The sequence below is a fragment of the Molothrus aeneus genome, chromosome 3, assembly GCF_037042795.1.
Source record: "Molothrus aeneus isolate 106 chromosome 3, BPBGC_Maene_1.0, whole genome shotgun sequence".
Taxonomy (NCBI): Eukaryota; Metazoa; Chordata; class Aves; order Passeriformes; family Icteridae; genus Molothrus; species Molothrus aeneus.
In genome coordinates, this window is record NC_089648.1 from 82,875,699 (window position 1) to 82,898,164 (window position 22,466).

The following is a 22,466-nucleotide window of genomic DNA, read 5'->3' on the forward strand; positions in this document are numbered from 1 at the left end:
CTCACCCACAGCCTGCAGAGGAATCTCAACTCCAGCACCTGGAGCACCTCCTGTCCCTCCTTCTGCACTGACCTTGGTGTCTCCATGTTGTTTCCCTCACATGTTCTCACCTCCTCCTCCTCTTTGGGTAGAAAAAACTGCATGGCATTGTTTTGATTTTCTTCTTTACTATGTTATCCCAGAGGCGTTACCAACCTCTCTAATTGGCCCAGCCTTGCCCAGCAGCATGCCCATCCTCAGAGCCATCAGGGATTGGCTCTGCTGGACATGTTGGAAGCTTCCAGCAGCTTCTCACAGAAGCCACCTCCATACCTCCCCCCCGCCGCTACCAAAAACCAGGCCATGCAAAACCTATTTTAAAAATCTATACCTTTTTAAAATAATGTCATGTGAGACAAAGTCATTTTCTGTCTTAGGAGAAAGACCAGATTGTAATGGTCGTATAAAATTATTTTTAATTTTTTTCTTTTCCTTTGGACTAAAACTAAAGATATTGATAATTCTGAACCATTGCCATACAAGATCTAAAAGATCTTGCATTTATAAAAATAGTGGATTGAGGGGAAAAGAAAAAAAAGTTTTATTAAGTTGTGTAACTAAGTTGAGTTCACTGTGGTTCTGCCCAACTTGCATTGATTCTTTGCTGCCTCCTGTGGAAGCTGTGTACAGCTGCCTGACCATAAAGACGTGGAACTATTTTTTTTAAAGGTGATTTCAAGTCTTGAGCCTACTTTTTGAAGCTGCTGCAGTTCCCAGATTCTGGTGCTTATTTTATTCCCATTTAGGACATGATGCAAAAAAGCTCATGTCAGTTCTTACCAAGTAAGAGTCCCCAAAGCTTTTGCCTCTACCCCTTGCAACACAGGTGGGACACACAGGTTGTGACTATACCAGAAGACAAATGTGAAAACTGCCAAGGAGGTTTCCTGGCACTGGAACCCAGCGTTAATACTGTTAAATTGTTAGGGCAGTCCCTGGAACATGGTTAGTCTGTGACAACTCTCCTGATCGATCCCTGTGTACTGTTGGGAAGCGAGGCTGCTCAGGAAGTGTTCCTAATGAGTGGTTTGCATAAGGCTGTCCTCTTGTTGGCAGTAGGAGAGATGGACAGAATGGATGTGGCCTATCCTGTGCCAGCTGGCTTAAGTGCCACAGACTTTATCAGACTAGTGCTCTTGAGCACATTATATTTATTCCTGCATATGTATCCTGTGTATTCCAGGTCCTTAGCTTCCCGCAGTCAAGCTGAACCAGGATGTTCTGCCTCCTCTAAAGGACAGCAAATTTCCATACAAAAAGAGACAACATTCACAACCCTCAGCTTGTGGATGTACAATACAGTATATTGAATATATAGTTTGCACTTTAATATCTTTGCATCACTTCAAAGTCAGAATCAAGAAAAGCTACAAGCTGGACTCTGAAATCTAGTGACAGCTCTTAATAGTCTTCTGCTGCTGTTGAATAAACTTTCTGCCTTTACTGTGAAGACACTTAATCCTATTATGAAGCTGGTCACGAGGAAACTGCCTGGGTACAGTTTGGGACTGCAGTGCTGGTTTCTGGAAGAAAAAAACTTCTGATCAACAGTGAACATGTGTAGGGGGGCTCAGTGCTGCACAGTAGCTGTAGAACGGTTATGGCCTGAAAAATATCTGCCTAGAAGGGGATTAACCCCCCTTCCTTCCTCAACAGCTTTTGTAGGCACATGCTCTTCCAAAGGGTGTGCTTGCCTACAAGAGGTCTCTGGAAGAGTCTGGCCAATGGGCCTGCTCTACATCTGACCTGTAAGAAGTCATCCAGCTCTCCACTGGATAGTCATGAGGCCTGCTCACTACACCAGCAGTGTGCCTGCCTACTGATGACCTGAAGAAGGAAAAAAGTACCTCAGCTTTTTATAGTTCTCAATGTTTGTGCTTAGCACTCATATGCTGATGGTGAGTCATATGGGATATCCTTATGTTGCCTGAGATGGCATTTGTTTTTCAGCATAAATTTTTTACGTTGTGCAAAGACAATGTGAGATAAAATTCTCAGATTTAGAGTACACTATCAAAACATGTCAGCATTTATCAGCCATGGCTCTAAAAAACACATGTGATCCTCTTGTCTCTTCAAGCTAAGAACCATGGCTGTGATGAAAGATGAAGCTACTCTGCTTCTAAAATTACTAAGTTCTTACATACACTAAAGCTATCCTCTTTCCTTTGGCACAGAAGGACCCGAGTAGGCAATAAAATGTAATGCACTCTATCAGCTAATGAGACATCAGCTATGGCTTTTACTTGTAATCTTAATTTGATGTAGAAAGAGTTTCTGTGGCTGCAGCTATGCAACTCTAAGTGAACAGAGAGGAGTCCACAGTGAACCCACATGTAGCAGGCCCAGAGCTGCACAGTGGCTATGGAAGGTAGTTTCATAGAATGGCATTAACCCCTGCCCTCACTTACCTGCTTAAAAGTCTGGGGTCTTGTCTATGTTTGTGTATTCCTGTAGGCAATACTCTACAGCTGGAAGAGTTTGATGCTCCTTGCTTCACTGGGGCATTTATCTGTACTGTGTAAAGGAAAGTATCTCTGAAAACCTAAATACAGAATATTTCAAAGGGATAGTCTCTGAAGATTTCAGGAGGTACCCTGAAGACCATGAAAAGCATCTAAAAAAGTGAGACTATGCTCCCTAGTCTTAAATTTCCTCCTGCTGGTTCAGTAGGATTCCCAAAAGAGCTTTGTTTTGGCATATCACTGTTCCCCTGCTGCAGCACTGCAAAGCCGATTGAACATAACTTTAAAATTGGCTCCATAACTGATGCATTTGCCAACTCAGAGTTGTCTTTAGCCTTGAATTTACAGGCAGAGAAAAGTTCTAGCCAAAAATCTGGTTGGAAATTTTTGTTGTGGTTTCTTTTTTTAACTTGCTACCAAACATCAAGCTGGCTCTGGCTGCAGTTCTGATGAAACATTTGGGAACTGCATCAAAGTTCTTCAGTTTTGGTTGCAGTGATGATTAATGGGATTTTAATCTTGTTGGCATTTGCATCAGGTAGGAAGTGGGGAAAGCCCTTAAAATGCTCAATTGGCTTTAATACCCCTAACATCTGTGGAAGTTTTTTTTCTAGTTATATATGTACTCTGGCTGATTTCAGTGCTATAGGAATTCTTACTACCTCATCTTTAGTCTCCCCAGCAGCTGTCATTGGGCATTGCCTCTGAGACTTGGAGGCTCTCAGAGATGACTAAGCCAGGTGCATAAATATTATTTTATACTTATGTACAATACATTATATTGAAAACATTCTGCATTTTCATTAACTTGGAACAGAGATTTTGGGAAGTATCATCTGTTGGATGCAGTGTATGCATTTTTCTATACAGATTTTAAAAGTAACTATCACACATGCAGATTCCATGTGTGTGGTCAGTATTTTGTGAGTTGAACTGATATGTCAACCAACTGCTACCCACTCAACCCAGCAGAATTACCAGCCCCATCTCATCCCATAATACTAACATCTACTGGGATTGGTGCGTAACCTGAAGATTAAATACTGCTTTTCTATTTTGAGGAGTGAAAAGTCTGGTTTTTAAACCAAGAGTTTTGTAAGTTGCTGTGATGGTTAAGACAAAAAATGAATTTCAAAATATTTTTTGAGGTTCTGAGGTGAATGAAGAGCAATGCAAGAAGCATTTCTTTAGCCTAGTCATATAAATGTCCATTGGAATTTTCTTCCAAGCGTACATTCAGTTCATGTATTGGTTATGAGCCTGATTTAGACAATCAGCTCAGCTCTGCAATCACTTCAGAAAATGTTGCACTTGCTTTTATTAAATATAGATAGGAACCCTTATGTCTGTTATAATCAGCTGAAACAAGAGCATGCTTAAAACTGTAGGGCTCTTAGCATGAAAATTTCACCAGTCTTAGACAACAGAACCAAAGAAAACACATTTTCTTGTTTTCATGTGCACCACGTAAGTGAAGGAAGTCAAGACATCTTTCCTTTTCTGTCTTAGCATGATGTACTAGAATGGAATACTAGAATGGAATTGTAAAAACAGTGACTAATGTGTGTTATTTAACAAAACTAGAAATTCTGCCTGGCATTTGTTCCGAATCCCAAACGTAGTGCCTTTGTTTCATAACCAATGGAACAGGGAAGAATACACTGGTTAAAACTATCCACCAAATGCTGCATTTTATCTCATAGGTGTATGTTTACTCCATGAGATCCTGAGGATCACAGTGTTTAATTTAAAGACAGCCCATTTTTAATAACATTGTAGATCAAGCTACACACAGATTTTGATTGTGGAAGAGTTAACTAACTTGATGTCCTGTAAAAATAAGACAAAAAACATCCCATCACTTTTAAATGAAAACCACTCCTCCAGGACAAGCCAAAAAAACTAATTGCATAGCATTTACTCTAGGGATCTGCTCTCTCAGGTACATGTTGCTTTTTAAGACGGAGTTTCATATGTCCCTCTCCACCTTCTTTCAAGGAAAGCAAGCAGGTTTTTGTCCTGGCAGGGAAGGTATGTTCATCTTTCATCTCTGCCTGAAGGGATTAAAACTTACATCTTGTAATTCCTGGAAGAATGCTTTCTTCACCATCCTGGCTGTTTAGTGTTGAGAAGAGTGAGGTGCTTCCCGGCATCCAGGGAAGAAGTCCAAGAACCTGTGAGCAGTCATGGCAAAGAGTGCACCTATTCACTCTAGAAGCCTCAGGAGTCAAACTGAGGGTGGATAGAAGGCTTGGGGGTTGTAGTTTTGACAATATTTATGCAGAGCGGGAGCTTGGTAGTGTATAGGCAGTTAACATCTAGATGTCTAGCTTAGATGGAGCCCTAAGAAAATACACTTAATAAAATATAACCTGTTGGAATTTTAAATTGCCATCCTAAACCTATCAGTGGGAATTTAATTTAGTTCTATTTAAGTCATGGGAGCTATTATATATCCTTGTATAATTCAATGTAAACAAATCAGAATAGACCCTTGCCTCAGAGTCTGCATGCAGAAAAAGACAACAAACTCTTCATCTACCTCATATCTCAGCTAATGCTAATGTACTTTGAGTCTATGTTTATATTAGTAAATTTAAAAGGAGTATTCCTGAGCATTGGAATTCAATTGTTTATGACATTAACTTCTCCTTGGTGTATCTTAGGGCAGTTTAAGCTATCCCATTCTCAGAGTTATGGTAGAGTTATCTCATAAAAGGGATTAATGCAGTTTCTGCTAATGTCCACTGTCTTTTCAAAAAGAAGACAACCACATAAACCATATTTTTCAATAATTTGCTGGTTGTTCCTTGACAGCTGGTCTCCATGGCAGACATAACAGGCATGTCTGGGTGCATCTAAGATAGTAGAAAAGATGCAGCAAAAGATTCCTGACTTGAATTGGTGTGTACTCAAAACATGGGCTGCTCCTTCCTTGCACGATGGTGACCAAAACTGGCATGGAAATTGTAGGTGTGAGGAAGGGGAGACTCCGTCCATGTGTTTAGCTGAAATTCTCTCTCAGTTCTGCAGTTGTTATCTACCTTTTTCCAAAGAGATTACTTTAGCTGAAGGAATACTTGCAATGTAATCTTGGGAACAGAACACCAGGCTCTATTCTGCCTGCCTCGTTTTCCATCTTCCCTGTCTCCAATTGGTGACCTCAATGTGTCAATATTTGGAATGACTAACATGTAAATACAGCCATACCAAGTTATGTCATGCAAAGGGACATTCTTTCTCACTGTGGAACTGATTGTTCAATTTCTTTTTTCCCCTGAGTCTTAAGGTGACTGGAAACAAACCATGAAGCCAAGAGGAGGAAGCCTGGAAACCTGACAAAGCAGTCTTGCTCAGTCTTGCCTCTGCGTCTCTTTCTTCATCGTGTGGTATTTTTTTAAATGTTTTTGTACCTTCACTGTGACAGCACAGGCTGAGATTTTTGTACTTGAGGACATGTGTCATTCATGTATTGGTTTTGAAGACAAATCGATTAAAATGATGAAGTACTCGGGGAGCCCGACAGTACGGAGCACCGGGAGGTGAATCAGTGCCCGGCGCCTCTGTGGGCCGGGCCGCCCTCACGGCTGCGGGGCGCGGGGCACTCAGCGCCGCCTGGCGGCGGGCGGCGGCAGCGCCCAGCGCGCGCGGGGCGGCGGCCGCTGGGGGTCGCTGTTCCCGCTGCGCGCGGGCAGCGCGCGGCCCCGGAGAGGCGCCCGCGGGGGTCGGGGAGCGCGCCCGGCACGGGGGGAGCTCCGCGTCCGCGGCTGCCGAGGGACAGGTTCATCCACACGGGAGAGTAAACACCCGGAGTTCCGCCGGATCGGGTTTCAGCCTCCCCCTGCCGCGCCCCGAGGGGCTACGCGGGGAGGGCGGCAGGCTGTGCGTGCTCTAGGGAAGGGCGCTCGTTGGAGGGGGCTCGGCGCTCTCCGCAGCCTGCCCCGCGCTTCCAGTGCCCTTCGCTCACGCTGTCACCTCTGCCGAGGGCAGCTGCGAGAGTGGACAGGGCACTGCCTTCGTCGTCGTCCTCCTCTTCCTCCTCCTCCTCTCCCGGCCCCGCTGGGAGCGCTTCCAGGCAGCGGCGCGCCGGGAGCCCAGGAAGCCGCCTCGCCACCCGGGACCGCCCGTGCCAAGAATCGGCGAAAGAGGCGGCACGCCCGCTCCCTCCCTCTGCCCAGACCCACTCCAGCCGCCTCTCTGCGGGCTTCCCGGCCGGCGGGAGCAGAAATAGCCTTCCCCTTCCCCGGCAGCTCGCCCCCGCCCCAACACCTCCCCTTCCCCGCCGCAGCCGGGCCCGGAGTTCCCGGTAAACAGGCGGCTTCCCCGCCCGCCCCCCGCGGGGCTGCGGCCGCGGGCCGGGGACCCGCCTGACGAGAGCTGCGCCAGGGACATCAATATTTCAGTGGCTCCTCAGTGCGGTTCTAATTAAAGGCTCGGGGGATGCGCGCTCCCCCCGTCCCCATCTTCCCGCCGCCCCCTCCCACTCCAAACACACACACTTGGGACCGTCTCCTTACGTCGGAGAGCAGAGAAGGAGTGACTGAGCCCTGGAGAACCGAACAGGGGGAGGGACGGGGGGCACCGGGGCGGGAGGGGAGAGAGGGCGGGAAGGGGGGGCTTGTGCAAGCAGCGACGCTCCCGAGGTTGCCAAGTGGACTTTTATTGTTTTCCACCCACTTCTAGTCGATACTATCTGCCGTCTCATGTCATCCTATATAAGCCTATATAAGCGGCTGCGCTGGGGCTAGCGGCGATGGAATAGTTTGTGGATACGGCGGGAGCGCAGGGACGGGAGGGGGGCGGGCGGGCCAGCCGCGGAATACTCGGACTCCTGCCGTTCACTGGCTGCTGCCGTCCGGGGAGCGGCTCCCGGGGGAAGACACCTCGGCGTCCGGGACAGAGACACAGGTAAAGCGGCCGGCGAGCGCCAGCAGCCTTCTTCCCCTCTTGTTTCCCTCCCCACGCCCCCACCCCTCCCGCCCCGCCGGGCCAAAGCGCTGTCCGGTGACCGCCGGACCCCGCCAGGCTGGCAGGGCAGAGCCGCCGCACGGACCGGCCGTGCGTGAGGGGCGGTCAGTCGTCCGAAGGCGAGCGGCTCTGGGCATGATGCTGGCCGCTACTCCTGCAGGGTAGGGGAGCGGGGAAAGGGACAGAAAATGGGGAGACTGGCGGTGCTGTCCCCTGCCCCGGCCGGCTGCCCCCCAGCCGCGCACCTCCCGTCCCGCCGCTCCTGCCCGCAGCCCGGCCGCGGAGGCCCGCAGCGAGAGTGGGGACAGCTGTCGCGGCTCTCCGGCGGAAACTTCGGGGAAAGTTGTCGCCCCTCGCCCGTGCTCCTCCGCTCCGCGGCGGGGCGGGGAGAGGCGGGGCGGAACGCCCGTCCCGCCGGGGATCTGCTCCGCCGGGGCACCCCCAGCCTGGCCCCGCTCCGGGGCTGCGCCCCCGCCCTCCCGCGGGGCCCGGCGCCGGCTGCGGGCAGGCCGAGCCGCACTGCCCGCGGCGCTGGGGGCTCTGCCCGCGGGCCGGGCACTGAGGGACGCGGGGGCAGCGGCCGAGCCCCGCGGACCCCCCGCCCCGTCCCGCTCCGCCAGCCCCCGCAGCCCGGAGCGGTCTGTGCCCCGCCTTGTGTAACCTGCCAAGCGGCCGCCGCTCTTTCCTCCGCTAGTGTTTCCGATTTCACCCCCACGAGTCTCCCCAATTTCGACCCACCCCCAATTTTCTCTTCCAGTGAAACAGGAGACCTCACATAGCAGCGGATCCTTCCTCTTCATCCCCTCATGCACTCTTCAGGTCGGACTGCAATGAGTGGACTGAGGTCTTCTGGGCTGCTGGGGCTTGTACTCTTAATGCTCTCAGCAGGATACTGCAAAGAAAAAACAGACTCCACAGATTTGAAGGACAAGCAAAATCTCTTAAATCTCATCATGGAGATCATTCAGGAACTGAAAAGGTACCACCTGGAGAAGGACAGTGGGATGCAGTACTTCTCCAAGCATGACTATAACTTGGATCGAAGGGAAGTGGCTGACTATGGAGGGTACCAGGACGAGCAGAGAGTTGGTAAGTCACAATCCATTTTTTTTCCCTAGGGTGCCTCGGTGAATGAGATGGTGCATCAGGTTACTAATTTTGTATTAAGAATTCACCACTTGAAATACGTGCAGATTCCATTTGGTATCAGAAACAGACACAGATGGCAAATTTGGAATAGAAAACCTCCATTCACCTCTCAGAGCCTTTTACTCTCTGGATAATGAACTCAACTGAAAGTCCAACTTCCTGTGGCTTTGAACAAAACCTAATAATATGGGAAAAGACTTAAATGGGCTGAGATCAAAGAAACAAGGGATGAAAACGCTTTTTTCCTGGAAGGTTACCACTTATTATCATGTGCTTGGTTTAAGTGTTTCTTGGAAATGACCCTGGCAAGAATTCTCCTGCAGGACTGTAGTATGTCCTTAAAGAGCTTACATATAGAAGTCTTCCCCACACCTCAGCTTCACTGAACTGAGTTGTTCACCCTGCTTGTTAGTTCCTTTTGTACTCCAGAGGTAGCACCTTTTGAAATTCTAGGGAACTGAGACAGTACTCCTCTGTCACTGTGCAGGCTGTGACCAGTTTGGGACACTCCTGCAGCCATCCCTCTGCTCGTTTGATTGGCTCCTCTCTAACCTGCTTAGTTTGGTGATGTACTTCTGTGCACTCAGTTGAAACTTGATTTAGTTCCTCCTGCTGCCATGTCTAATTTAGTGTTCCTTGTCACTCCCAAGCCTCTGCAGTGTTACTGCTGCTCATCTGACCCCTCCAACTGACAGTGACTTTCTGAATATTTTCCAGCAAATATCTACTCAAGTTTTCCCAAACTGGCTTTCATTTTGATAGTATGCTGTTTATTTTGTCTTTATTGATCTTTTAAAGCTTCATTGTACCTTTTTGCCATTCTCATTCTCATACTCAAATATCCTCATAATTTGCATTTATTGGTGGTTGTCATGAAGATGTTGCTTCTCTATTGGGATGAATAACGAATGCACAGAGGAAGAGAGTTCTGTTCTCCTTAAGGTCAACACAGGAGAGAACATTTTGTTTTACAAATGTTGAAGAGTCAAAGAGGCCAGATTAAGCAGGGAACTGTGATGTGCACAACTCTAAATCTCATCTTGGAAAATGGGCATAGTTTTGGTCACCCTGTTGGTGCAAAACATCTGGCTTGTGTAGAACAGTTATCTACAAAATTAATAATTCTGCTTCAGAGTGGATTAGTTGGTAGTGTTGTTACTGATTTCGAAGCAGGATTTTTCATTCTGTTACTATGATGGAGTTTTTCCCAGCAACTCTGAAAAGGAACTACTAGTTAGAGTCTTTCATTTCAGTTTTGGCATCACTTTCCTAGTGAGCTTGTCCCATGGGAAGTTTCTGAGTGAAGCATGTGTGTTTTTAATGCTCTTCATGACATAATTAGGTCAAATAGGATAAGGTCAATTTTACTTACACCAACTAAAGTTAGAAGTAAACGATGAATGACTTTCGAGAAGTGTCTAAATTCACAAGTGAATCAGATCTGGATGGAAATGCTCTCTGCTTTATATCTGATAAGAGGTGCCAGGGGAATGAAAAAGGCTGCTCAGGCATTCATGGTCAAGTAAATAAAGCACCATATAGTGTATCATACACACTCAGCACTAAGCCATCAGCACAGAGTTTGTAACAGAAAGCAATCAAAGATAGCTGTAAATCAGGAAGTCACAAGCAGGGGTTAGGGCTAAAATGGATTTCAGTAAACTAGTTTCATTTTGCCATCTGCTGAACACAAAACACAAGGCGGTAAACCACAAACATAGGGAGCCAGAAGAGAGCAATTTGCTTGGAATAATTTCCTGTGAATTTTACTTACTGCTGGGGGAGGGAGGGAAGATTCCTGTAAGTAGATCAATCCAGTTTCATGATTACAGTAGACCAGTGCTTCTACAGACATACCTGGGACAGAATAGTGGTTACATTATTGGTATAAGAGAATTAGAAGACACAACCCCAGACTGCAATATATCATTGAGTCTTTAACACTCGTGTAATATGAAAGAATTTAGGTCTAGGTAAACTTCATAATGTAGTTCATAGAGAACTAAAATCTGACTCTTAGTTAATAGCCATCATCATTAATGATTTCTCACCTAGCAGACATTGTTTCATCAGTACTGTGTGACTGCTTGCAGTTTGGCCTACTGTATGCAAAGGACTTCTGCCCTCCATGCACCTGTCAAGACATACTGGTGATGTTGCTGCACAGAGTGTTCCCTGTCTTCATACTATGCTTGGCATAGGTCCAGTGCAGCAGGGTATCACTATTCCTTTTTCTGTCCCACAGAAATAGTTCCCAGAGATCTGAGAATGAAAGACAAGTTCTTGAAGCATTTAACAGGTATGTTTTAATTTTGCGTTGGTATCCGTATTTCACACATATACCATAAGCTACACTGCTCTACTTGTGAGCTGTGCTGATTCATAACTTATTTTTTCTTTATCTTTCAGGTCCACTCTACTTTAGTCCAAAATGTAGCAAACACTTTCATCGGCTTTATCACAATACGAGGGATTGTACCATCCCAGCATGTAAGTAACAAAAGCAGGCACTTCCCTAAAATGAGAGAAAACTCTAAAATTTGTCAGTTCTATCAAGTATCAGTAGTGATACAATGTCAGAATGCATTCCCTGCAAAGAAAAATTTGGACTGCTTTAAAATGTACAAAGTATTCTCTACACCTTTGCTAGAACAGCATCAGCATTACAGAGAGGAAAACAGAAATAAAATTTTCTCATTGCAAATACACTGTGTAGAGTGGCTGTAAACACTGCATCCTTAGGTACTGATGTATTTGCCTCATGGGTTCCAAACCATGTGTTTGTTTTTCCTCTCACAAATATCTCATATTTAATTTTTAGTGCTGTTTATTCAAAACAGGATCACAAATCCAGGTGGGGTTATTTTACTTTTCATTGATTATATATGTAGGACACATTTTATAGACATTTTCTATTTTGACTATTCAGCTACCAGTCTACCAGTGATGTTGACAATGAATCTTTGCAACACTTGTCTTCAGTGAATTATAAAAGTATAACTTGTTAGCTTAGGAAAAAAAAAATAGTGCTGATGGACACAACTAAGCAAAAGCCACTTATGATGCCTCATCACTGTTGGCAGCACAGAGAATTAAATAAAAATCAAACACTGACATTTATCAGTCAGTAGATGTGACTCCAGATTCATACTGAGGTGGGCCTGTTGAGTAAGCAGATGCTATTTTAGTACAGCCTTTTCAGAATGGAAGCACACTTTATTTTACTTGTCTGAGGTCAACCAGTTGGGTCAGTAGCAGAGCTGGGAATAGAAACAAGAGTTACAGATTCCAAGTTTCTAGTATTAATAAATATTTCAGCCCAGTGCATTTTAAAGGCATATTTGGTAAGAATTGTGCACATTTTCTCTATTTGTAAGGCTTCAGATCAGGAATTCCCTGGAAACACAAGGATTTCTAGATGACAGGTAACCAGATCACCCTCTGTTTACATGGGTGGAGATGTGAGTTGTTCATAACTTCTCTGTTCTGAACAAGCAATGGTCATTATCTTTTTCATAAGGATCGCAACACAAACATCATTTGGCTCAGCACTAATGAGTGCTCCAAGCTGTGAAGCTAAAAACTAGTTGGCCTTAACGGCTCTAAATTAGCCTTTTCCTCCTGACAGGTGACATATCCACCAACATAATGTCTGGATAATGGAGGATCATTTGTATGAGTGGAAATTATACCATAAGTATGCTGTGAGTTGGGATTGTTAACATTCCATCTCCAGATGAAACATTAGATGTAGTTACCCATTAATGAAATAAAGCCTAAAAGAAGTGAACGTCACCTACTGGGCTGGACTGACTAGCATATCTTTAAAGCAACTTTCTTCTAGGAAAATGAGACAAACAGCCTGCCTTAATTCTTAATGCACAGAATGTTACTTTTTGACAATATCCTGACTTCAAATTATACTGTTCCTTGTGTATAGAGATCTGAAGGCCAAACAGCAAAGAAACGAAAACTGTCTCTGATGCTGCAGTGTGGTGGTAGCTAGTACAAAAGCATTGTGTTGGCATACTTTCTAGTACTTTGTACAGTATAGTAGCATTGGTATCTGAAAAATAATTTACTTTTCTGTCTGTCCGTAACCAACTTTCAAAATATTTTCTTTCAGTTTTTTATGGAAATGAAAAAAAAAACCTTTTGAGTAATTTCTTTAGTTTTGCATTGGTTCTGTGTCTTACTATGAATGCATCAAAAAGTTGAAGATACCTAAAATATGAACAACTAACAATAGGACTTCAGTGGAAAAAACATTTTTACTAGTTTTAAGACGAAACTTCATGCTCCTATGAATGTCTATCATGTGGTCATCTACTTGGGCTGGACTTAAGATTTGTATGAATAGAAGATGTTATTTGTCTAATTTAATTGTTCCCAGGAAGAAAATCTGTTGGAGAGTGGCATTACTTAATATTAAGTTGACAGACTTGCTCATTGATGGCTGGATTTAAAGGTGGATGAGCACTATTTATTCTTTCTCTAATATGGAAATAATAGAGTCACATGTTTAGATCCTGCACAGAAGCAGAGGCACAGATGTATAAATTCTAATACATACATACATACACTTGGAGAGCCTCCAAGCACTTTCATGCTGTTTGTTTACAGATAGAACATGTGCAGAAGTCAGTTGCATAGTTAGACGTGCCATTAGACATGGCTTTTAGTTATTACCCAATTTTTATACATTCCTCTTTAAGTCAAAAGAGTTGATTTTTATTCTGTTGCAAACAGAAGGTATTCATTGAACTTTGCTATGACACTAATTTGCACACTGAAAGCGATTTTGATTTTTAAAGGCAAATTTGATTACTTTGGTAATCTAGTAATGCTTTTTTTTTTCATACAGACTATAAAAGATGTGCCAGGCTTCTTACTCGACTGGCAGTAAGCCCTATGTGCATGGAAGGATAAAGGTAAGCTTTTTCTTAGCAGAAATGACATTCCACTGCATAGCAAAGCAGCAGATGTTGTGTTTCATACATGAAAATTCATGGGAGTATAATAACAACTGTCCTTTAAATAAGGTATTCCCCTCCCAGGGACTTGAAGTAACTGGCTTAATCTGGCAAATTTTGGCATTAAGGAAAGGGTACCCCCTACTGGAAGTCATTACATAAATGTCCATGTGCATCATCTGTGAATTATTTATAGCAGCATACAGTTAGCAGATAGTGAATTTGTTGTTACAGAACAAAACACAGCAGCTGTGGCTTATTTTTCAAGAGTTTACTCAGTACACAACTGCCTGTATCGGCAGCAGCAGTCGCCCTTTTGTGTGTGCAGCTGTAGATCTGTGCTGTACTCAGTAGTATGAGTTAATATATACATAGCTGTACACATCAAAGCTTCATAAATGCAGATAGGTCACAGGTGCTTTTACAGTAAATCAGTTAAAATGTACTGATAGTAGCTTTGATAAACTATCTTCAAGCTATTTGGATTTTTTGGGATTTCCTTGTGTACACCTCTCATGTCTAGAGGTTAATTCCCTCCTTCTTTGCCTACATGGGCCTATATTTCCCAAAAATACTTGGGAAATTTCATCGTGCACCAAAATAAAAACAAAAGCCAATCAACCAAACCAAAAATTACTCCCAAACTATGTGTAGAGAACTGTAACATAAGAATACAGAAGGACTAATTTACATTCTGTTTTCAACCTTTACCTGAGACAAAATGTGATCTTGGACAAAGGGATAAATAATAACCATGTAGATTTGTCAATAACAAATGCTGTCAAACCAAGATGCTTTAACTCTGTGACAAAATACACATCTTGTGGAAGGAATCTGTGAGAAAAGTAATAAATATTAAGCATTTTATTTTCTTTTATTTTAAGCATTGACACTGTTGTGCACTTCACTCTCACAATCAAGCTGGGGAAGATAAATGTAAAAATGACTGGAAAAAATACATAGGTTCTTAGTGCTTCACTGTCAAAACTGGAAAAATATACTGACCAATGTCACAGAGCTTCATTATGGGTTTGATATTGTTCAGTATTTACATTAATAACTCGGGTAGTAGAATACTGTATTAATGTATTTCAGTATTTTAGGACAAGCAACCATGATACAGTACAACCTTGAAATTAAAAATAATCTTGGAAAATTAGCCAAATAGTCTAAAACCAGGATGACAGATAAAGAGCAGAATGATGAAGTCCTGTAGGATTATTCAACACAGAAATACATGGAATTTGGTGAATAGTTAGATAGTGCTGTTGAAAACAGGGGTTGTTGTGGACTGCAAAGTAAGCGAGACAGCAGTGTTACACTTGAAGAAAGTCAAACTATACTGGAATGTATAAGTAGAATCATAGTTTATGAAACTCCTGACACAATTACTGTTCTTCTTGCATGTGTCCAAAGAAGAGCAACATGGATGACCAAAGGCTTAGAAAACTCAGTATACAAGAACAGTAACAGGAATTAGGATTATTTAATCTAAAGAAAACATGACTGCAGGAAAACCTGATGGAGCTGTTCAATCTCAAGAAAGGTTTCTACAAGTCATTCCCTCTCTCCAGTCTGGATAAATGAGACTTAATTTGTTTAACTTTGCAAATAGGTGAATAATATTATTGCCAATACTAATAAGCAGATACATCACAGTGTGAAATTCTTTTCTCCCTTTCTTTAGAAAATTTTATCTTTATTTTAACAACCTGCTATGTAAACATGAAATTGTCATATGAAGGAATAGCAACTAAAGTAGTTCACATCTCAAGCTGGGAGTCTATTTAAAAATATCCTTTTCTCAAACAACCTTTGCACAACATATTTCAATGTCAGCAACTGTCCACTTCTTTTATTCACACAGACACAAATCAGTGGTAGACTCCTTAAGCAGCCTCACTTAGCAGAAAGGAAGACTATCTTCTACCACATACATCTGGAGATGCACAGGTGTCTGTAGGATTAAGCCTCTTTTCTCCTCAAGGCTTTTCCACTGCATCAGTTAAATTTGTGTAAAACAAATTATGTTTCCTGTTTTTTTCAGTATCTGATTTTGCTTTCATTGCAGGTTTATAAGTGTGCTGAGCTATAGTTGGATTATTACTTTGGCAAACCAGTAGTTTTGTTGGATTTTTCAGATCTGTGGACATCTATCCATGTTTAGAGTTCAATTTGAAGAGAAGAAAAAATACAAATTTATTTTTATTTGTAGTGCATTTTGAACTAGCACAGCTTTAAAGCACACAAGACATTGAAACTCAGAGCTCAGAATAAACAAGAAAATAATATGTGAAAACAGGAGTTAGACATGTTACTGTCACAACACATTCCTATGTGGCACATGTTGTTTATGGTGTGACATGTCTTGTGGAGCCTTAACTTTTTCTCATGTGTCCTATACATATGTAACTGAGCTCCATCTTCTCTTTTTTTTTAGAGTATATGTTCCCTTTCTGCCTGTCCTACAGACATGAGCAATGCAGGGCCCCAGTAACAGCCCTTCAACTTGTTGAGATTGCACGAGTGAAGCCAGAGCAGCAGATTTGTATTACCACATCTCCCAGTTGTCCTTTTTTTTTTCCAGTCAGCCTCCCAGGCTGTATTCCCTGGCTGCCACCAGCACCATTACTAATTCATTTTATTCTGTAACCCCTTCTCATGGTCCACACAGCTATGCTAGAGTCCTGTCCTTGATGCTTCTTTTTTTGGTTCTGTTCTTCAGCCTCTTTCTTCTGCCAGCTTCCTAATAGTTCCCATGTTCCATGCTTGCTTTGTTCCACTCCATGCAGATACATCCCACAACTGTTAGGTTGTCCATATTGGCAGTAGGTTAGAGATGCCAGGAACACAATTCCCAAAATCTTCACCTAAATAAAGTTCACAGTTCAGATCATGATCAGTTCTGGTGACAGACAGTGATGAATCTGAAAACTCCTTTGACAGCATTTGTCAAAGCCACTTGGCCACAGTCATACAGATTTTATTACTTCTGTTTGAAAACTTCAGGTGCTACTGTTGGTGCTCCATCCCTTTTCCATTACCTGTCCTATACATGTTTGCTAGAGACCAATACTGATCTCATAGCTTACTTTGAAAACTTCTTGCACTGTGAGGAGGAGTTAGGGACTATGGACTGCATTATCACATCTTATTACATACTTCTGTTTTGAAGATTTCTTCTAATTTCTGTATTGAAAAATATTAATGTGGTTTTAAGAACTTTTAAAGCATCTACAGTTATTTCAAATTAACAAAGTAAAGCTAATGACACACTTTTACACTAATAAATACAAGACTGGTGCAAGTAGTTGGAGTCTCAGGCTATGCAGAGAAAATGAGGTTTATACATTATAAAAAGTGTGTTAAAGAAATATACCAGTTGCTTGTTCCTTTAAGATGAAGATGCAAATAATTAATATTTGTACATACAGTTCAAATACCTGTTGCAAAATTTGTAATAAGCTTAAAACTGAAATTTCCTTTGGAACTCCAAAAAATCTCTGTAAACTCCTCAAGATGTATTGACCATACTAGTAATGTATGAGACAAATGCTGAAAATACAATATAAAGTTGGAAACTTAAAATACTCCACTCAAAATCCTATTCCTATACACCATATTATATATCCATTTTTTCAAATTATTCTTAAACCAAGATATTTGGGCACTTGAATTTTGCTTCAAATGTGTTGTAACAATGGAAACAACAGCCCTTAATTGCATTCTCCTTTAGACTGCTGCTTTCTCAGAGTAACATCAAGTGCATTGAAATGTCAGACACTTGAATTCCATAAAAGTGAAGGTGAAATTAAGATGAGAGGATTGTGTATTATTCAGTGAAAGCCTGTTTTTTTCTAGAAAGTATAGCTTGGTCTGTTTTATACAGCTGCTCAGGGCATGTTCAATCACCTCTTCATGATGCCAGGAATTGGTTCCCAAGTTAGGTAATTTATGACTTTTTTCAGAACTACTGCTTTGAGTTAAAAAGGCAGCCAGTGTGCATGGTTACTAGTGTGGCATCATCCAGGTTTATTAAAGGGCAGCTCACAGTTTTCCTAGCTGTGAGATGTCTCTGGCTAGCACCAGATGGAACATTCAGAGCTTCATAATCTTCAGTGCATGGATCTCTGTGATCACATTACAGCAGAATTCCACCTGGGTGTGCACACTTTGGAAAAGAATTTTTTTTATATATAAGTATAAGGAGGTTCTGCTACAAAATCACACTGGCACAGTATTTTAAAATTTATATTGATATTTAAACCACTAAATTCTTGTCATATAGATTAGCTTTTTCTTACAGAGTTTATCATCACACACAGGTAATAACCAGAATCAAATCTGGAAAGCTGCAATGTGCCTTTATAATAGCTTTCATATGTGCTTTTAAAAATTAGCACAATTGGCTGGGGAGTTGTATAGTTACCTATGTTCTCAACAGAGGCAGTAGTCAGATTGCATTCAGGATCTCCACCAAGACTATCCATCATCCTTCAGCTAAGTTCCAGCCTAATATCCCTAGACTGATGCATATAACAGACTATATGAAATTAAAAGAAAAAAAAAAAGAAGTAGAACAGATTTATCAATGCTAAAAACCTGGGGTTTCTGAAAACACCAGGGGTTTAGAAAACTGTGATTAGCTGATACAAAACTGTCAAGTTCCCCTACAAAAGCAAGTGGAGATGAGATGACAAATGAGCATCCTCACCACTGTTTTTCACCTCCAGTGAGCTGCACATTCCCATTAGTAATGAAAAAAGTTTTTATTACATTTTCAGTGTTTAACTTGTAGATTGTATCACACACTGATCAAACCAAAATCATGTTAATTTCTTCTAAACATCACTTTTTAACATCATAGCTTAAATAGGGTACAGTAGGAGCATACATAGAGAAAATAAGCTAGATTAAAATGAAAGACAAGGAAAATTTACATCAGTTTCCCCCTCTAAGGAAGGATATTTAAAAAAAAATAGAAGTAATTGTCCTATCTGCAAAGCCAGAAAAAAACCCTAGATTACATTAAAATTTTCTGTAACATTATTACATTTCCTAAATAGCTTTCAAAAATTGCAAAACTAAATGTTTAAATACTACTAACAAGTATTTCTGTATGCACCAATAGCTTGATTTTCAATGGATTATGTCAAGTCCAACTGACTTTGCATACAAATGATTCCATTACAAATTATACTTAAGCAGTAGAAAATGTAGAGAAGCTCAGAGTATCAGAGAATTCACACTGATCATGGGGAGGTTACCTATGTTCAGACAGACAATATGAAAGTTTTAACTGTGAAAAATATCATCAGCAGAATTCTAGTATCAGATTATCACCTGTTTTTATCTCCGCCACGGATTTTTGATGGCTGTAAAACACCAAAGCTTCATCTGGGTCTGCTTGCATGTAAGAGTCTTTCAGCTGTGTAGTTCCTGCTGACTGAAAAAACACTGTACATTTTTTATTTCTAAATAAGAACAACAACAGGCATGGAAACATTTGAAACTGGGTGGACAGACTTGCAACATTCAGTGCTCACCTGTCTAGAAGAGGACAGACTTCTAGATAGGTGTATGTGCAGTTACACTACATTTTCTTACAAGCTTTCAGGGTGTGGGGGAGTAAGGTTGTGAAAATCTTCACTGCTCACCTTCTGAATCAACATTTCTAGAATACAGACAAAATACATACATAAGCAGTGTGGGAACCTGTAATTTTGTATTGGTGATTGTGATATCAGTGTCATAGGCATGACAGTGATCTCATTCCAAGACACTCTTCTAGAAGACTTCAGGCAGCAAATCGAACCACTGCAGCTCCTGCTTAGTTTGTGGTAGCTTAGTGTTGGCATGTTCCAGGGGCTGTAGTTATAAAAGCAACTCTTAAAAAAGTTACTTCTGTTTGTTTCTTGTTTGTATGAGTCCAAGTTTCTTCACAAAAGGGCCCAATGAAATATCAAACCCTTTAGATCCTTCAAACTGGGCATGCCATGAACAGCTCCTGACACCAAGGTATTTAGAAAGCATTTTGCAATCTGTTAATGCTATTCCTGAAGTTTATTCACTTCTTGACTTCACAGATGCAGTCATTGGAACAGATTAACTATGAATACATTTTTAATAGGTAGAACTGAATTTCCCCAGTGTCTATCAAAAATGAACCATCAGAGAAAATGACGCTTTCCAGAATTTTAGCCTTGATTAACAAAGCATTAATGTTACAGTTCAGTCAGGCTGATATGAACTTAGGTAAATTTAAAATTCACTACTGATCTTTCCAAAGTTATTTCTGAATTCTCCAGTTTTATTTGCTATTTTCACGATGATAAACACATTCTCAAGCGCATGTATGTGAGTATGAAAATTATGAAAGTCAATTTCTTCTTTCTTTTAATCCACCAGATCTTACTACCACGACAAGGAACACCAAGAACCAAGAGAAGTGCCTTGGAAACCAACAGGGAAACAGAACTTACTACCTTTTAGCGAATTCCATTGTGAACAAGAGATTTATTTTTGCAGATTGACAGACTATTTCCCATAATTCTTTTAACATGCATTTTGTATGTCATCGACAGTTTGCAGATTGACATTCTTTACAGTAGCGTAACTGCCAGTAGTACTTAATGCTCCATACTTAAAAACACACTACAATTGATGTGTAATGCTGCCAAAAATTATGTAAACACAAATATTTCACCAAGAAAATTCATGTTCTGTTGCTTAATTCTACAGTTTTAAGGAATGTTTGTTTGTATATCTAGAACTACTAAAGATCTGCTCCACAGTAGTTGTGGTCACTCGATATCCTTCATGCTTATGCAATTTTTAAAAAGTTTGGTTAAAACAGACTTGCATTGGGGTCACATTGTACCCTGGAGTACAAACTGCATGACAAACAGGAATGTTATTCCAAGTAGACATACTTTTTGGGACAGTGGAGCATGGATTTTGTACACAAACACAAGCTGCCATTAATTTACTTTATATAATAAATGTATAAAACATTCCAGCGAACGTGCAATATGTAAATACTGTAAATAACAAGCATAAGTAATAAAGTGTTTGGTATTAAGTTGTTCTCAGTTTGCTCTCTGGTCACTGAATCCAGGTAAACAAACTACATTCTGGCAGCTACTATCATTTATCCACACTTCCATCTCTTTCCACAGACTTCCACTTGTGTAAGAAGGAAAGGTGTACTCGCTTCAGAGTTCAGTAACCTGGACACCCTGGATTTATGAGGATGGATAGATCTGTGTGTTTCAAACCCACAGAATGCCCAGACTACCAAGGCTGCTACAATTCTCTACAGCATTATAAAATGGAATATTTTTTAAGACTAACAGATGTTCTGAAGTTTTTGTTTGGGTTTTGGCTTTGGTTTGGGGAGGGGCTTTCTGTTTGTTTTTTAATAATGTGCAGCCTGTTCATGATACTGCAAGACAATCTAATCAGAAGATATCCAGGAAATCATTTTGGTATTGTAGAATTTTTAAGGAGTTAGTGTTACTCCAAAAACTTTGGCATACATTTCCCTTTCTTCCTTAAATCAGATATTAAATCCAGTTGTCACAGTAAAATGACTCAAACAAAAAGGAAGAAAAATTTTATGTGCAACCTATAAATCCATGTATTGGATTTGCATGGCCAGGTTTTGGTACTAGAGAGGCTACAGGGGTGGCTTCTGGGAGCAGCTGCCAGAAGCTTCTCCATGTCCAGCAGAGCCAATGCCAGACAGCTCCAGGGTGGATGTGCTGGGCCAATCAGAAATGGTGACACCTATGGGATAACGCAGCTGAGAAGGGAAAAGTTACTGCACAGTTGCAATTGCAGCCAGAGAAAAGCAGGGTGAGAACATGAGAGGAACAGCCCTGCAGACAGCAGGGTCAGTGCAGAAGGAGGGGCAGGAGGTGCTCCAGGCACCAGAGCTGAGATTCCCCTGCAGCCCCTGGTGCAGCCCATGGTGAGGCAGCTGTGCCCCTGCAGCCCATGGGGATCCACAGGGATGCAGAGATCCACCCACAGCCCATGGAGGAGACCCACACTGGAGCAGGGGGTGCCTGAGAGGAGCCTGTGACCCTGTGGGAGGCCCGTGCTGGAGCAGGGTCCTGGCAGGGACCTGCAGGGCTGTGGAGAGAGGAGCCCACCCTGGAGCAGGTTTGCTGGTGGGACTTGTGAGCCTGTGGGGGACTCAGGCTGGAGCAGCCTGTTCCTGAGGGACTGCTCTCTGTGCAAGTGATCCACACTGCAGCAGTTTGGGGGGGAATTGGTGCCTGTGGGATAGAGAAGTTGGAGAAGTTCATAGAGAACTATTTCCAGTGGGAGGGACACCATGTGGAATAGGACTCCTTGAGCACAGCAGAAATAACCTGGGCTTGACTGACCATAACCCCCATTCCCATCTCTGGGCACTGCTGGGGGAGGAGAAAGAGCTGGAAGGAGGAGTGGGGGGAAAGGTATTGTTAAGGTCTTATTTTACTTCTCATCACCCTGCTCTGAATTTGTTAGTAATAATTTCAGTTAAAATCCCCAGCATGAGTCTGTGTTGCCCATGACACTATTTGGTGAGTGACCTCTCCCAGTTCTTATCTCAACCCATGAACTTTCATTTTATTTTCTGTCCCCTGTCCAGTTGCAGAGGGGAGCAAGAGAGAGGCTCTGCTGAGTGCCTGGCATCCAGCCAGGGCCAGCCTACTACAATGAACCACTTTCATCTTAATACTGGCATTTATAGTTTCCATTGTATCCTCAGTTTGAACCACAAAATGTAAAACCAAACCAAACACGACTCTCCCCCACCCTGAGTACGACTGGAGCTGAGATTGTGGAAACTGAAACTTCAGAGCCTTCAGCATCCCACTCT

At 42.3% G+C, this 22,466-nt stretch overlaps 1 protein-coding gene across 1 annotated transcript; it reads left to right on the forward strand.

The window, feature by feature from the left end:
• Positions 1-7,279: 7,279 nt before the first annotated feature.
• Positions 7,280-20,675, forward strand: ALKAL2 (ALK and LTK ligand 2). The gene is made up of 6 exons (XM_066547276.1): positions 7,280-7,412; positions 8,230-8,561; positions 10,867-10,920; positions 11,031-11,111; positions 13,486-13,552; positions 20,003-20,675. Exons 2-5 carry the CDS (start codon positions 8,279-8,281, stop codon positions 13,548-13,550), a joined length of 483 nt encoding a protein of 160 aa, XP_066403373.1. The 5' UTR covers positions 7,280-7,412; positions 8,230-8,278; the 3' UTR covers positions 13,551-13,552; positions 20,003-20,675.
• Positions 20,676-22,466: the final 1,791 nt, after the last annotated feature.

Bases quoted from the DNA above. Each gene is read 5' to 3' on its own strand.
- ALKAL2 (XM_066547276.1), top strand. From the start codon at position 8,279: ATGCACTCTTCAGGTCGGACTGCAATGAGTGGACTGAGGTCTTCTGGG. The intron at 10,921-11,030 runs GTATGTTTTAAT...TTTATCTTTCAG, and splicing joins GTTCTTGAAGCATTTAACAG to GTCCACTCTACTTTAGTCCA. The intron at 11,112-13,485 runs GTAAGTAACAAA...TTTTTCATACAG, and splicing joins GGATTGTACCATCCCAGCAT to ACTATAAAAGATGTGCCAGG.